We start from the raw sequence: 14,689 nt of genomic DNA, 5'->3' as shown, positions 1-14,689 counted from the left end.
CCGACCGCGATTTCGTACGCTTCTCCTTTTTTCGTCACGTAACACCGTACGTAACGCACGATACAATTACTACTAATTAACACCTGTCCTTTCAGACCCTTTACAGCGTGTACAGGGTGGTCTCGAGAGAAATGACCACGAGAGAAGGCTTTCCAATGTACAATCGATAATATATCCAGATTGACAATTTTGCGCGCCAAGTTTGCGCCTGTTGTTACGTTTGTAAGCTTTATGTACGAGTTGTCTAGATTCTATTCGTGAGATATATATTCAATCATGCATATTCCACGCAAATTGATAGGTTAAGTATCGCACCCTGTGCACCAGCAAATCTCATGCAAACGATTAGCATACGGTTAACATTTGCTCGTGATTCGATGGTACATTATGCGGCTTTTACAGGAATGCCATACTTGAAAACTTTACCGACTGATTTTTTTCTCTGCAAAATTTAATGATTGCACAAAATTGTAAATGCTTTTGCACAATAAAAGTACATGTTAAAATAAATTGGAGCATCGCTTAATATGTGACGAGAACGACTAAGAATTTCAAAATTGACATCTCTGGCTGTCTGTTAGCGTAAATATTTACCTGATACAGAAGTCATGTTGCTTGTACGCATTGAATGTGTTAAGCCGAGTCGAAATTTTAATTTTATATTAAATTTAGTTCTATATTAAGTCTAAAAGGACATATTGTATCTTTTACAATGACTTTTCTCATAAATTTATCACTATTGTTAATCCATGTGAGAAGCAAATTATGTTATTAGTATAATTAATCAGCTCCTTTATTCAAAATGTTCCAAATTTAACTAAGTTTGTTACATTTATTCATTCATTTCCTTTCAATTACTTCAATCTAAATTCCCCTTTCAACTTTCCCCTTTCATATGGTCCTATCTCAGGTAAAGAAATTAAGTTCTTTGACTTAAATAAAGGACCACCTAACGTACGTTCTGCGATCGGAGTAAATGGACCTCTCCGGACCTTGACCTGACCCGCAGACCTACCAGTACGTTTAGGCCTCGCGAGTGCGCGAGTATGCGATGTTTGTTGCGTACATCCTCTTCCAGGACATAACATGTACAAAAGATATAAAAAGAATGCAGCATGATCGTGTCAGTATTTATGTAACATTTTGAGGATCTCCTCTACGTTATCGACACTTATCAAGTTCGTCATTTTTGGCCTCCTTAAATCAGCTATCTACTCACAAGTCGTTTGCTGTATTCGCATGATTCTTGTTTTGATCCTGCGAACATTTCTCATTTTCATGAAAATGTTACCCGCAAAAATGCCGTTAATCATTTAGTTGCCCTATAATGTCGCGCTGGAATGAAGTTTTGCTTGATAATAATCTTCGTGCGTGATTTGCTAAATCTATAATCCCATCGCCAGGTGTGGTGACACCTCTCTTTCTCATATACCTGTGGTATACACGTTGATTATACACAGACATATGGGACCTACAGTTCAATGCCAATTCCGAACGGCAAATGGTTGAAAGGTCTCTCGGTAAAGGATACTCTCGGTGGTTTGCCATTGCCTTTCGAAAGGAGACACGAGCGAATGAAAATTTTTGGCTCTGCCGGGATTCGAGAACCTGTGATTTCTAGTATAGCACACCAGTATCTATCATGCCACGTTCACGCTCAATATGCTAAATATCTGCGCGCATAATGTTTTCTGGGATAGCGAAGCGAGCAAGAACCGATACAATTGTACACGGAAAAAATATTGTAATAAAAATTATTATAAAAAAGAGGAGAGTCAATAAAGCCGTTTTTTCCCCTCCCGATGTCCATTAAACAAATTTTTTGTATTATATGATCATTAGAAATGTCAGAAATAATCATTGGAGGAGAAAAAACTCAACCCATAAGGCCATAATTAATTATTAGTCTAGATATACGACAATAATACCTTTTTTAATGACATTTTTTTTGACATTTTATGACATTAACTAATAAAATATTTCCGTTCATTATACTACTCTGCCATGCTGCTCGCGAAAGAATAACGCAGCGCGACATGCGGGAGATCCAACTCGCCATTCTTGAATATAATTATCTAATACTACTGCAATATATATAAAATCCTTGTAAAGAATATTATTGACTGTTATAAATATTATTGATTATTTTTTTAACAGTTCTACTTGAAGATATCGAAAAAAATTGATTCGTGTCTGAAATTCACTCCAGAATTTATTAAAATTAATATGTATTATTAAAATTAATACATAAGACACATTAAATAGTAAAAAATAATTTTTTTTTACTATAAGCTGTATTCACCTTGGAAACGATAGATATTGCGATCTTAACTGACGTTAATATGTGGTGGCAACTGAGGTTAATACGATGGCAGCGCGGTATAATGAACGAAAATATTTTATTAGTTCATTTATTAATCATGAAAAGGTATCATAGTAGCATATATCTCGACTAATAACACTGGTATACACGGTTTTGTTCTAGAGCAGCTGAAATATGTTTCTAAGGTAATTTTCTACGCTGATTCGAAGTTCGCAGTCCGTTTTTTCGTAAGTTATCAGGTTTTCGAGATATATGAAAGGCCTTTTTTGCTGTTTTTGGCCACAATGACCCATTTTATTCAAAAATTTAGAAGTGAACGGACGCCAAACTTTGTCTCATGTGTTGTTTTGAGTCCGTTTTACGTAATAAGGACCAGCAGTAATCGCTGAGCATGCCCTCATCCCAAAAACCTTGGTAATTACGCTCAATTCTTCGCATACCTTGGTACATTCGCTCGCCTTACTCATCGCTTACTTCGTCCAAGTTTTCCGGGAAAAACTTCAAGTGAGAATGTAAGAAATGGAGCTTGAGCGACGTACGAGCACTAATTCGACGATAATTTTCAAGCAGATCCGCAACTATTTGCCTGTAGTTGTCGCTTTTTCAGTTGTCGAGAAATTCACGGACAACTCTTTTGAAAAACGCCCATGCTGCGGTTTCTGCGGCTGACAAATGTTGCAAAAACTGCTGGTCATTAATTAATTCTCTTATTTGTGGACCCATAAAGATTCCCTCTTTGACTTTGGCAGAAGATATTTTTGGAAACTTTGTCGTCAAATATGACACGACACTACTGCCACCTGGCGATATCTCGAAAACCTGACGACCCAGAAAAATTCTGGCGCCGGATTTGAATTCAGCGTAAAAAACTATTGTAAAAATAGTTATCAGCTGCTCTAGTACAAAAGTTGACCGAAATTTGTAAACTAGTGTAATTAATTATGGCTTTATGGATCGAGTTTTTCTCATCTAATGATTATTTTTGACATACCTAATGATCATAAAATACAAGAAAAATTATTTAACGAAAATCGGGATACAAAAACGGCTTTATTGACCTTCCTTTTTGTCCTTTCTCCTTCGTCTTGTAATACTGGACCATACCGGAATTAGAACTGAAATTATGATGTATAATTTTTAATTACGTATTTCATTATGCACACATCACTAAAAATTACAACATACATCATAATTTCAGTTATAATTCCGATATGGTCTTGCATTAGAAAATTTTAACAGTAATTTTTAGCAACAAGTAACTTTTACAACAATTTTTTCTCCTGTATATTCAGCTCACTTGTCATATTATCGAATCTAAGGAGAAGCTTGAGGAAATCAGAGCGGTGTCGGAGAAAAAAAAACGCGGAAAACGTTCGATTCACGCCGGCTCGGCTAACAATGACTCTCGTCGATGGTTGTTCTCCGGCGGTCGAAGAGTTTCGTTCAAGCGAGGTGGAGAGAACTGTGCTAGCGTGTCTACGAACAATGGCAGATATCATCGATGCTCTCCTCGATGCGAGAAACGGAATACCGCGTAACCGAGTGCGTTCACCGACGGCAGTGTTGAACGTGTGGACGACGGCGGCGTCGGAGCTGAGAACTAGGTTACTGCGAACCGCTACGCGCTTCGTACCCTGAACGTAAATCACCGGAGAATCCCTTTTTCCTACTGGGATTAAGAACGTCGGCCGTGCCATTGGCACGTGCGCCAACGTTTTTCGTTCATCGACGTACCTGTAAAAATGACGATGCGCGCAGCACGAATAATTAACTATAAATAACTAATAATTAACTCCCATTTACCGGCAAAGATAAAGTCTCGATAAAGCTCGGTTCGAGATACTTGCATGAAAACAAGTTTAAGCAAATATTTTTATTTGGAACGTTTCGTCTGATAGGTGGTTCTTACACAGGAAAAAATGCTAGATTCAAATAAATAATTACTCCAATACTCCTCAACAAACTTTTATTTGATCAAAGTGAAATATTTTCCAAGTAAATTATTCAAGTAAAAATTTGCTAAGGTGTATTGGAATAATTATTTACATGAATCTAGCACTTTTCTATGTAGAATTTTTTTTGGAAAACAATAAGACATACAAGTTTGAAGAGTTTTGTATAAATATTTGTCTATGTTTTAACTTATATATATAGTTATATATATAATTTATGTTTACATTATCTTCGATATTAACAAAGTTGTAAATAATTTTGTTAGTGTTAAACACAAAAAGTTGGTTGCCACGATTCTTTTGATGAAGTTAATATCTTTAATATTTTGACTCTTCAAGGACTCCCAAAGCTGAAAAGAACTGGCCGGAAAACTTGTTTGTCTCAAGTCGTATCATTTTTATAAAAAATCAATTGTTATTCTCCATCATAATAGCCATAAATTTATATACGGAGAAAAATATTATTGTATTACGAAAAAATTACTCAGTTTATTTCATTTCTTTTGAGAAATAGTTATCCCGAACAAAGAATATTTGTGCTTGATATAATAATATTGGAATATACTCATCACAAATATTAGAAAAGCTCATTATTATTTACTTAGAAGAAGAATTTGTCCTCTTTTCAAGAATATTATAAGCTTTATGGAAGAAAAATTAAATTTCCGGTTAATTGAATTAAGTAAACTGAAGTTTTACTCTTAGCATTTTAATTTAATATTCTTGATTGAAATATTATTAAACTTACTAGGATTCAGAACATGTTTTGAATAAATTTGATGCTTATGATGAACTTATGATATACTTGTTGCTATATAAATTTATGAAATATTTAAAGTAATATTTGCTTGAATGCAGTATGTATTCTTCTGCGTGTAGTTTCATAGTTTTTTCGTCGTTTGAATCTCAGAAGCCTACAACGTCTGGAATTGCGGTAACCGTGCAAGCAGAACTTTTGTGCAGTGCTGTAACGAAATTACTTATGAATTTATTAATATTGAAAATAATAATATATAGAAATTGTATATAGTTCTAATAACGTGTATATAGTTAAAACACAGATACAAATTTATTCAAATTTATACAACTTCAGAGAACTGCACGTTTTGTAGTTTTTTTTCCAGAAAAGTTTCTAAAAATCATCTACAAGACAACGTTTCAAGTGAAAATACCCTCTTGATTTAAATCTAACGACGATTACATGGCTCTCATATGGTAACGGAGAGATAGAGATAGAGATGAAGCGTTTCTGAAGCGCGAAGTCGGTACGAGCCGGCGTAGCTGAACGTAATATTTCCTCCGCGGATGTCTTAGCTACCGTACATTTCGTCCGAACCAGCAGAAGCCACGCGAAACGGTAATGTGATGGGTCAGCAATCATCACGGTCACATCAGTTTTCTGCACGCGCCTTTCACATCTTCGCGCGCAGAGAATTTGATCCGTGCGTTATTGAAATTCATTTCCTCCGTGCGCGTACACGTGGACTTTTCGCGCGGATATCTGGATATGCAAATGCGTAAACGCGGCTACGTCGTCACCGTCGTCGCCGTCGTCATCGACGCGGTAGTAAAATGCCAAGGTGAAAAAACCGGCGAGTCAGCGAACAGAGTCGCGCGACCGATCGTGAGACTGATCGTGGAAAGGGAACGTGAGCTGAATTAAGAGACAGCATAAATTTTGCATGCCGGAGCGAGAGACCGGACAACGACGACGACGACGACAATGGACGACAGAGCGTCTAAAAGGCCAAATCGAGCATAAGTTTTATCCTTAGCGCTTAATTCGCGCCAATTTGCGCCGGCGCGTGTCCAGTCATGCTTTGTTGCCTCCCGAGACGAGACGAGACGAATCGTAGGTAGAAAACCGCGTTGAAACAGCGCGTATATACCGCGCGAGTGATAAATCCTCCTTCGCGTTTGCTTCTCGGATGAATAATAATGCAATCTAATTAGCGTGCTCGCGAGAGTCTGCACTTTATTAAATCGTCGGCCGCACACGTATGCACACGTGTCCCCTTTCTCTATCGCCCGAAGGCGATCAGACAGAGATAGATAGATAGATAGATAGATAGAGAGAGAGAGAGAGAGAGAGGGAGAGAGACAGGAGTCGGCCGTCGAATTATTATACAATATATCGTGGAATTTCGCGTGGCGCGCGCGATCGCTCGATTCGCGCGAGTTGTACAATCAGGTTAACGCGCGTAAAAGCGCGCGCGCGCGCACGAACGGCGGCAGTGTGTGACTTGTAATACACCGACCGGCCGTCGACGATGTGGCCGTTGTGTACCTTCAATTGATTATAATTTCAATGGAATGCATGGCCGACGAGCGTGCTCACGATAGACCGTCGTCGAGTTTCCCGACGCCGTTCCAGAGAGAGATCTCGATCATCACAGATTAAACCCGCTAATGAAACGCGCGCAGGAACGCGGGCAGAAGCGCGCGCTCGCCCGCTCTCGGAATTATTGAGGAGCGCGCGCGCGTGGTATTTCCCGCTTGGACGTGTAGCAACGTCGCGCTTATCTGAACGTTACATAAGACCCCGTCGGGATCGTTATCATTGCCAATGTCAACATGTCGAGGAGGAGCGCGCGACAGTCTGACGGTCGATTCGGCATCGACAATCGGGAAACTCGCGCGAAACGCGAAAAGAAACAGCTCTCGCGACTAAAAAGCAGCTCACTCGGCTAAAAAGTAATACTTCCACGGGGTAAAAATTGGCTGTCCGTATAATGCAAATTGATATTCAGTTAATTTTGCTAATTTTTCATGTCCCTGTAACTCGGGAGGAAATATTGTGGTAAGAATTACTACAAGATTTTGTAACGTTGGGCCATATAGGAATTACAACTGAAATTACAGGCTCACCGCAGAAAATGAATTTTGAAATTCCCCGACTTTTCCATGTTTTCCAGACGACCGTGGAGAATTTTCCATAAGTACAATCTGTAATTTTAAACTTTAACGTTCAGAAACAGGGATTGCAGGAAGGGTGGCTTATATTATTAGAAGCAACACAAACTTAAAAGTTCAGTAACATAATATAATCTTGAATGCAAATTCGGACCGACAAAAATAAATGAGTATTGGAAAAGAGAATAGTTGAGAGCATTTAAGGGAATTGTAAATCAAGTTGAAAATTCCAGATTTTGTTATATGCATATCTTCCTCTGACTTTTCCAGGTTTTCCCTGACATTTTCAATTCCCCGGTTCACCCGATTTTCCAGATTTGTGACAACTCTGAATTATGACGTGTGTTGTAATCTTAAACGATGTACTTCATCACGAACGATTGTATTCATCACTAAAGACACACATATTACAACGTATGTGATAATAATTTCAGTCATAACACCGGTATGGTCCAACGTTACAAAATTTCGTGGTAATTCTTACTATATAATATTATCTCCGTGCATCTAATTTTCAGTTTCCACAGCTAAAAATGAGATCTGGTGACTGAATTTCACTACTGTGTGGACAGTTAATTCCTTTTTTCCGTGTGCGATTTCGCGTCCTGTCGCGTTTCGAGGTCCGTGGAGAAGTATCGGAATATAATCTTCTTCGTGCAGATAAGCTATCGCAACGCCGGTATCGCGTTATCTCTCTCTCTCTCTCTCGCGCGCGCGCGCGCGGCGATTAATTTGCTGATTGAAATAATCACCCGTTCGAATCCGCAAAATGCCGTGTAAAGCACTATCGGCTATCGGCATGGATCTATACCGTGCTGTAAAAGTGGCAATTAATTCCCGACAGACTGTTATAACACGATCCTTTCTTAACGAATCGCGTCGCAAATCACCGTGCACATACCGCGAGCGAATGGAAGCTATTGTTTACTCTTCCGCTCGGCGTCCAGGTATTTTCACCTGGATAGAGCTCGAGCGCGAGAAACGGCTATAGGAAGAACGTACCCCGTGTTATCGGCATCGCTGACACACGGCGCCGGATCGATCGTGAAAATTTTCCACTGACACACACGCACACACACGCGCCGCGCCGATCGGCGGTTTTCCCCGGCGGTACGAGACAGAGAGGCAATGACGAAAACGCGGAAAAAAGGGGAAAAAAGAGAGAGAAAGAGGGGGGTAGGGGGAGAGAAAAAGAACGAGGAAGAGAAACGGGAATCGCGCAATGTAAACGGAGGATCGATAACGACTAACGACAGGCCACGGCCGACGATCGTGTGTCGTTGCGGCCGACGCGTGTACGACAATACATGAAACGTTCCGGATTCGCTTCGCGATCCCCGGCTCTACACCTGCTGGGGCCTGTGTGCGGTGCCCGGTGTGCCACCACCGCCGCCACCGCCACCACCACCAGCCACGTATTCGCAGCTTCGCGAGCGGGAGCGTTCATCGCATTGAGAAAACGAACGGCGAGCGAGCGAGCAGGCGAGCTAGCTAGCTGGCTGGTGAGCTAGCGAGCATACGAATGTCGATGACGACGACAACAATTACTTCATTCTGTTGGAACACGCGGCTTTTGCATTCACCAATCCGTGAATCCGCGTGCCGACGGTGTGGCGAGCCGTATGACTCGCCGATGGCGAATCGCGTGATCGTGTGTGTAAGCGCCGTGTTTTCTTATGTGGCTCGCTTGTATAACAATGTAATTTTATAAATAAATAAATAAATATATATATATATATATATATATATATACATGTATGTGATATTTTAGACTTTCGCAGTATGGAGAAGTAATTAATCCGGCTTCCGAGTTAGCGCCGCGCCCTTTATGGACTTTATTTCTATATTTATTCGTCCACTGTATATAGGGTGTCCCAAAATTTCCGCATCACAGGGAGATCCTTCGTACCGGAAGGAATAACTTTTTCCTCAGCGAAAATGTTGGGAAAGGTCATTACTTAGAGTGACTTTTCAATTTTCAACGTAACACATCTTTTAAGCTATGGATTAAAATTCTGTCTCAGTAAAGTCTACTTGAATTAGACCGGAGAAGATAATTTTGCCACCCATTTGTTCACCCGAAGCTTAGCTCGCGAAAACCTCCATTTTTCTATCGCTTGTTTCTTGGATACTATTGTTCGAACTCAATTTTGGTCAAGAAAAAAGTTATTTCCTTTGATATAACAAATTTCTCCATAAGCTCCGTATGCGGGAATTTTTAGACACTCTGTATATGTACAAGGTATCCCGGCATAAAGAGAATATCTAAATATCTCCTTTATTTTTAATAATATGGAAAATTTTAGAACACAATTTGAATGGTTTCGAAGAAGGAATATCGTGGAAAAGGAAAATCTTCCTACGGTCATTTTTTTCGATTTTTTTCAAGTCCTCATATTTAGGTCTTCGAGATATTCAGATGTTCTCCTTATGCTGAGAACTCTGTATGTGTGTGTGTGTGTGTCTCTCTCTCTTTCTCTCTCTCTCTCTCTCTTAATTTCTATTATTTACATATAATTTACATATTTCTCTATATTTTTTTATTTATATATTATATATACACACACATGTATATGTAGCTTAGTTCAGCGAAAAATAATGGAACTTCGAGCTAAGACTTCACCGGACCCGCTCGCACACGGCTGATAGTCGAGGATTCCGTTAGCGTTGCATTTCTGAAGCCCGCTCATCCGTTACTCCGACGCCGCCCGAATACGCGTGCATCTCGATTCAATCGGAAAATTGTCCATTCGGCACTGTCCACGCGTATTCGTGGCTCGTCTAACCGGGACACTGGGAAATTCGCCAGTGTTCAGATTACCTAGCCGCGTCTGCGCCGTCGAGCGGTGGAACGTGCTCTAAATTATGTAAAAGCAGCATCATACTTCGCCCCGTGCATGCTAACCAACTGTGGATCTATTTCGTTCGGTATTGTCATACGGGTATCGTATTTCTTTTTTCCTCTTCCCTTTTGTTCTCCCTTAACTAACGGAGTCTCGGGGGTCACGGCTCGATCCTACGTGTGGATCGGCGAGATTTGAAATCGATACGCGCGCGGCAGCCTGATCAAATCAAACAGTCACGTAGCTCCGTACAATGTACAATAGTTCGATCGGGCGTGATTGACTCGTCCGAAGATCGATCGATCAACAGTCTCTTTCTCTCTTCAACTAACTCTTTGTACTCCTCACGGCGATGCGTACGATGAGCGAAGAAATGTAAACGAGACGTCCGATTAAAACGCTACTGCTCTCGCCAAGATTTATGTTATTACCACACGTCCATCACACACACCGTAACCTTTCGCCTTTTATCCGGTCTTCGCGTCACGAGTCATGAACCGTATATCGTGGCTGCTTCCAACTGCCCGTCGCGCCGGGAAATGCTCGGGGGAACAGCTCGTCGCACACGGACGTTCGCGATTTCGCGCTGCGGATTGGTAGAATCGAACGTCGTTATTCGCGAATCGAACTCGCTCGTTCATCGGACGCGTGATATTCGGTTTGCGACTCACCTTGGCCATGTCGTGGGTGGGACCTCGGCGACTCGGCGGTGCACGGTTCTCCCTCGTCGTTCGTGGGCCCTGCGAGTTCCTCGGTGAAAAAGCACGCCGGGGACGTCACTCGCGCATTCCCCAGTCGCCGTCTCCACGTCGTCGCGCTTACCTCCGCGCGCGTACCTTGCTCCGATATAACGTATGGTGTGTAACCCGAGTCTCTCTCTCTCTCGCGCGCGCGACGACGATGATGATGACACGACGCTTGGCGTCCCGTCCGCGTCGCGCCGATCCCTCGTAAGCGCGACAACGCTCTCCCGACGTCGGCGTCGTCCGGCGGCGATGTTATTGATCGACGCCGCGCGGAGGCGTCGCTGTTCGTCGCTCTGTGTATCGCGACCGGAGGGAGTAGGGGGTGGAATCACCACCACATCCTCGCGAGTTGGCCGGTCCGGTGGTGGCGGAGGCGCCCGCCGAAGCGCCAAAATATCTCCGTGAATGTCCTGGGCTCGGGGTTTGCGGCTCGTGAGAGCGGCCGAGGGCGCGGAGCGAAGAGGCGAAATCTCACTCGATTACGCCGAGAAATTGCGAGCGAGCGCGCGGACGTCTCACCGCTACTGAGCATCCCCGGAGCGTCCTCGGCGCCCGATCGAAAAATGCAAAATGGCGTGCGAAAAAAAAGATCGCGTCGATACACGCCGAGTATTCCGGGCGAGGATGTAACGACAAATGTGTTTGGCAACCGCCGAGGGGTCACCCTCGCCGCGATCTCCAAGGTTTCGTCGTGTTTGTAAATAGCGGCGTTTCATTAATTTGGTAAAGCAACGATCTCGCTTTCCTTCCCGAATTATTATACTCGCTCATTTGCCATTTTGCAATCACACCCTTCGCCGCTCTCGGTGCCGTTTACGTTCCGTATGACACATCATTCGAGAGTTTCCGCAATAACGCGTTTCTCAGGTACGGTGAACGCTAAAACGCGGTCCCGGTACTCACCGCCAGCGCTTCGAATCTGTAGATGTGTAATGCACAAACTGTAGATTTGCAGTACCGGCGGTGAACAGAGAGTTTTTGCAATAACGTTTTTCAGACACGGTGAACGCGCGTTCCGGTATTTCCTGCCGGTGCTGAGAGTCTACAGTTTGCGTTACGTATCTATGGATTTGAAGTGTCGGCAGTGAATATTGGAATACGCGTTTTATCGTTCACCGTATCTGAAAACCCACCGGGGAGAAAAGATCATGAAATTTGTCCGAATATGACTATATATAATCATATATGCCCACAACTGAGAAAATACTGTTGCTTACAAATTATATGCAAATACAATCGAAATAAATGCTTCTGGCTATACTTGTGTTTCAAACAGCACACGATATCGATATTTAATTAAGTGACATAATATCCTTTTTTTTCGTATGGACATGTATGATCATATATGTAACTATTATATTTGGGCAAAATTCATATATGATTTTATATAATTATATATAATCATATATATAATCATTTTTTCCCGGGACGTTATTGCGAAAACTCTCTAATATCGAAGCGCATTTTAGCGTTTACCGTATTCGAAAGACAGTATTGCGAAAACTCCCAGTTATTCGCGTTTCTGATTCGTGGAACTCTAAACGCGAGAAGTCGCAGGAACACCTGATTCATTATTTGCGACACGAGTTTGACTGTAATATTACATCACGTAATTCACCTCCTGCTACGTACATACGTGTTCTCACCGTCGTCCATTGTGACCGTTCTCAACCGATGTTGGAGGAGGTGAAGGACGAAATAATCGATATCGACTTATTTCATATCGTCTGCTCGATTGGCGACTGCGACGCCGCCGATTGCACGCGGCGGTGCGGTCGGAAGCTCCTTTTACCCGGCGCCTTCGTCGATAACATCGCGCTCTTCTCATCCGACGGACGACGAACAAATAGTCACAGGTTACGAGTGCATAGGTGGGGACGCCTTCCTCGAGGGATGCCCGTCAAGCAAGTTTTAATGCAGGGACTTTCAGCGTTGGTGACCCGCCGGAGGGAAAAAAGTTATCTTATCCATGTCGAATGTCCGATCTACGCTTAGTGTTCTGTGTTTTGTGGATTTTGCTGTCGCTTCGCGAAGTCATTTTGAAAATTATAATATATTAGTGAGTTATGTAAATAAATAATGATGCACACTCGGTCGGATATTATAATCATGGAATTTGGTCTGAATCGATCGAGAGATTCGTGAATGTCGCGTTGTCGGGAAATACAGTGATATATCCGACCCTGTCACGTTGTTCACAACGACTATCACTTCAACAGTTTACCGCTGTTCAACGTTGTATAAAAACAACGTTGAATAAAAGCAAGATTTCTCTGCGAACGTATGTAATACTGCAATTGTGCGTTCGATCCGCTTTAATTGCAATGGAGTTAAAACAGGTATAACTCAACTTGTGTTAACCTCTTCTAGGTTATAACATATCCGGGCAAATGGCGGATAAGGCTATAATGAAGGTAGAGTCTCACGCTGGGCATTTCTTTCTTAGTCGCGTAATTTCGTGTCTGTTTGTATTTCCAGCAAATTGCTGAGCAAAAGCTCAAGGCTTTCTCGATTGGTACGATGGGTAAACGCCCGATGAGTAAGAAGGAAATGGAGGAACAACGAAAGAAGGAACAGGAACAAGCTGCGGCTCAGGTGAGCGCGGCTCAGGTAACTTGACTTTCTTGTTCTGCCCGGCCATTTTACATAAATCATTATGTCGTTTGAACACAGGCGTTTGAAGAATTTGTGGCTACGTTTCAAGAGACTCCTAGCAAAACAACTAACAAGGTCTGGGTTAAAGCAGGGACATATGACGCAGGCAAAAGACGTAAGTACGCGATTGCACAGTTGTGTATTTCTAAAAATCGATCTTATATAAATCCTCAGATTCATAAGTCATTTGTTTCGCAGAGGAAGATACAAGAGAGAAGGGAAAGCTTTATAAGCCGCAGTCAAAGATCTCAGAATTACTCGATAACAGATCATCGGCTGAACAGGCTCAAGAATATGCACGATTGCTCGGCTCGAATGAAAGAAAAATGGACAGATTGGGCAAGAAGAAGAAGGAGGGTGAGAAGAAGAAGAGCAATCTTGAATTATTCAAGGAGGAACTAAAAATGATACAGGAGGAGCGCGAGGAAAGACACAAGTACAAAGGTGTAGTAAAGACCGTAATATCTGCGCAATCCGAAGATCCAATGCTGGCTGCTTTGAAGTGTGTGGAAGGTATGCGCGAGAGTATCACGAAATTTTCTACCTGTTCGTTTTAATTTGACGTGATATGGTTAGGGAAAGGGGGGAGGGCCCTAAACTTTCCAGTGAGATAGTAAGATTGACCATGCGTTAGAAATGAAATTGCCAGTATATCTCTGTCACGGTAGCATTCACGTCTTCAGCATAATTATAACTTCAGTAGGTAGTATACCCTCATATCCGGATCCGCGAAAGGCTAATCTGCATAACTTCGTTGATGATCTCCGTCTCTTAGCCCTGATATATGAGGGTAACCATTGTCCTTATCCTTACCTTTATCCTTGCAATCTTCTCCTACTTTGTAATTACGGTCAAGAGTGAGAGACCTTCGTTTTTGCAGATGGTTCATTTGATAATGGTGATCCGAACACTACGAACTTGTATCTGGGAAACTTGAATCCAAAGGTAACACGATACTTTTTTACCGAGCTATATCATCGATACGCACTATTACATTATACCGTATTCGCTTACCTTTCTGTCCTTAGATCACAGAGCAACAACTAATGGAGATATTCGGAAAGTATGGTCCATTAGCCAGTATAAAGATAATGTGGCCGCGCAGTGATGAGGAGAAAGCCAGACAAAGGAACTGTGGTTTCGTTGCATTCATGAGCCGCAAAGACGGAGAGCGAGCGCTGAAAAATCTCAACGGTGAGAATATGGCAAGAGCGTTTTGAAAAACGATAGAAATTGTGTAATAACGGACACGAAACC

At 42.1% G+C, this 14,689-nt stretch overlaps 2 protein-coding genes across 6 annotated transcripts in view; one reads left to right on the top strand and one right to left on the bottom strand.

Annotated features, from left to right (window-relative positions):
* The window catches only part of LOC106744916 (nucleoprotein TPR), a 36,060-nt gene extending 25,275 nt beyond the window's left edge, over positions 1-10,785 (bottom strand). For all 3 annotated transcript variants that reach the window (XM_014620054.1, XM_014620055.1, XM_014620056.1), the window contains exon 1: positions 10,703-10,785. In XM_014620054.1, the coding sequence (XP_014475540.1) occupies positions 10,703-10,711 (9 nt within the window). In that variant the 5' untranslated portion in view covers positions 10,712-10,785. The remainder of the gene's footprint in view (positions 1-10,702) is intronic.
* A 1,899-nt stretch (positions 10,786-12,684) lies between these two features.
* LOC106744917 (U2 snRNP-associated SURP motif-containing protein) overlaps positions 12,685-14,689 on the top strand; it is an 8,411-nt gene continuing 6,406 nt past the window's right edge. The window contains exons 1-7 of one of the 3 annotated variants that reach the window (XM_014620057.1): positions 12,685-13,058; positions 13,148-13,191; positions 13,256-13,387; positions 13,451-13,547; positions 13,631-13,945; positions 14,313-14,377; positions 14,461-14,626. In XM_014620057.1, coding sequence (XP_014475543.1) covers positions 13,168-13,191; positions 13,256-13,387; positions 13,451-13,547; positions 13,631-13,945; positions 14,313-14,377; positions 14,461-14,626 — 799 coding nt within the window. In that variant the 5' untranslated portion in view covers positions 12,685-13,058; positions 13,148-13,167. Of the gene's footprint in view, positions 13,117-13,147; positions 13,192-13,255; positions 13,388-13,450; positions 13,548-13,630; positions 13,946-14,312; positions 14,378-14,460; positions 14,627-14,689 lie in introns of all 3 variants that reach the window. The other 2 variants (XM_014620059.1, XM_014620058.1) reach the window with 2 other exon arrangements.

Source organism: Dinoponera quadriceps, unplaced genomic scaffold (assembly GCF_001313825.1).
Source record: "Dinoponera quadriceps isolate SergipeBrazil2010 unplaced genomic scaffold, ASM131382v1 scaffold1432, whole genome shotgun sequence".
In the NCBI taxonomy this organism is placed as follows: Eukaryota; Metazoa; Arthropoda; class Insecta; order Hymenoptera; family Formicidae; genus Dinoponera; species Dinoponera quadriceps.
Note: the sequence above shows the minus strand (reverse complement) of the source record. Positions and strands in the feature narration are given on the sequence as shown.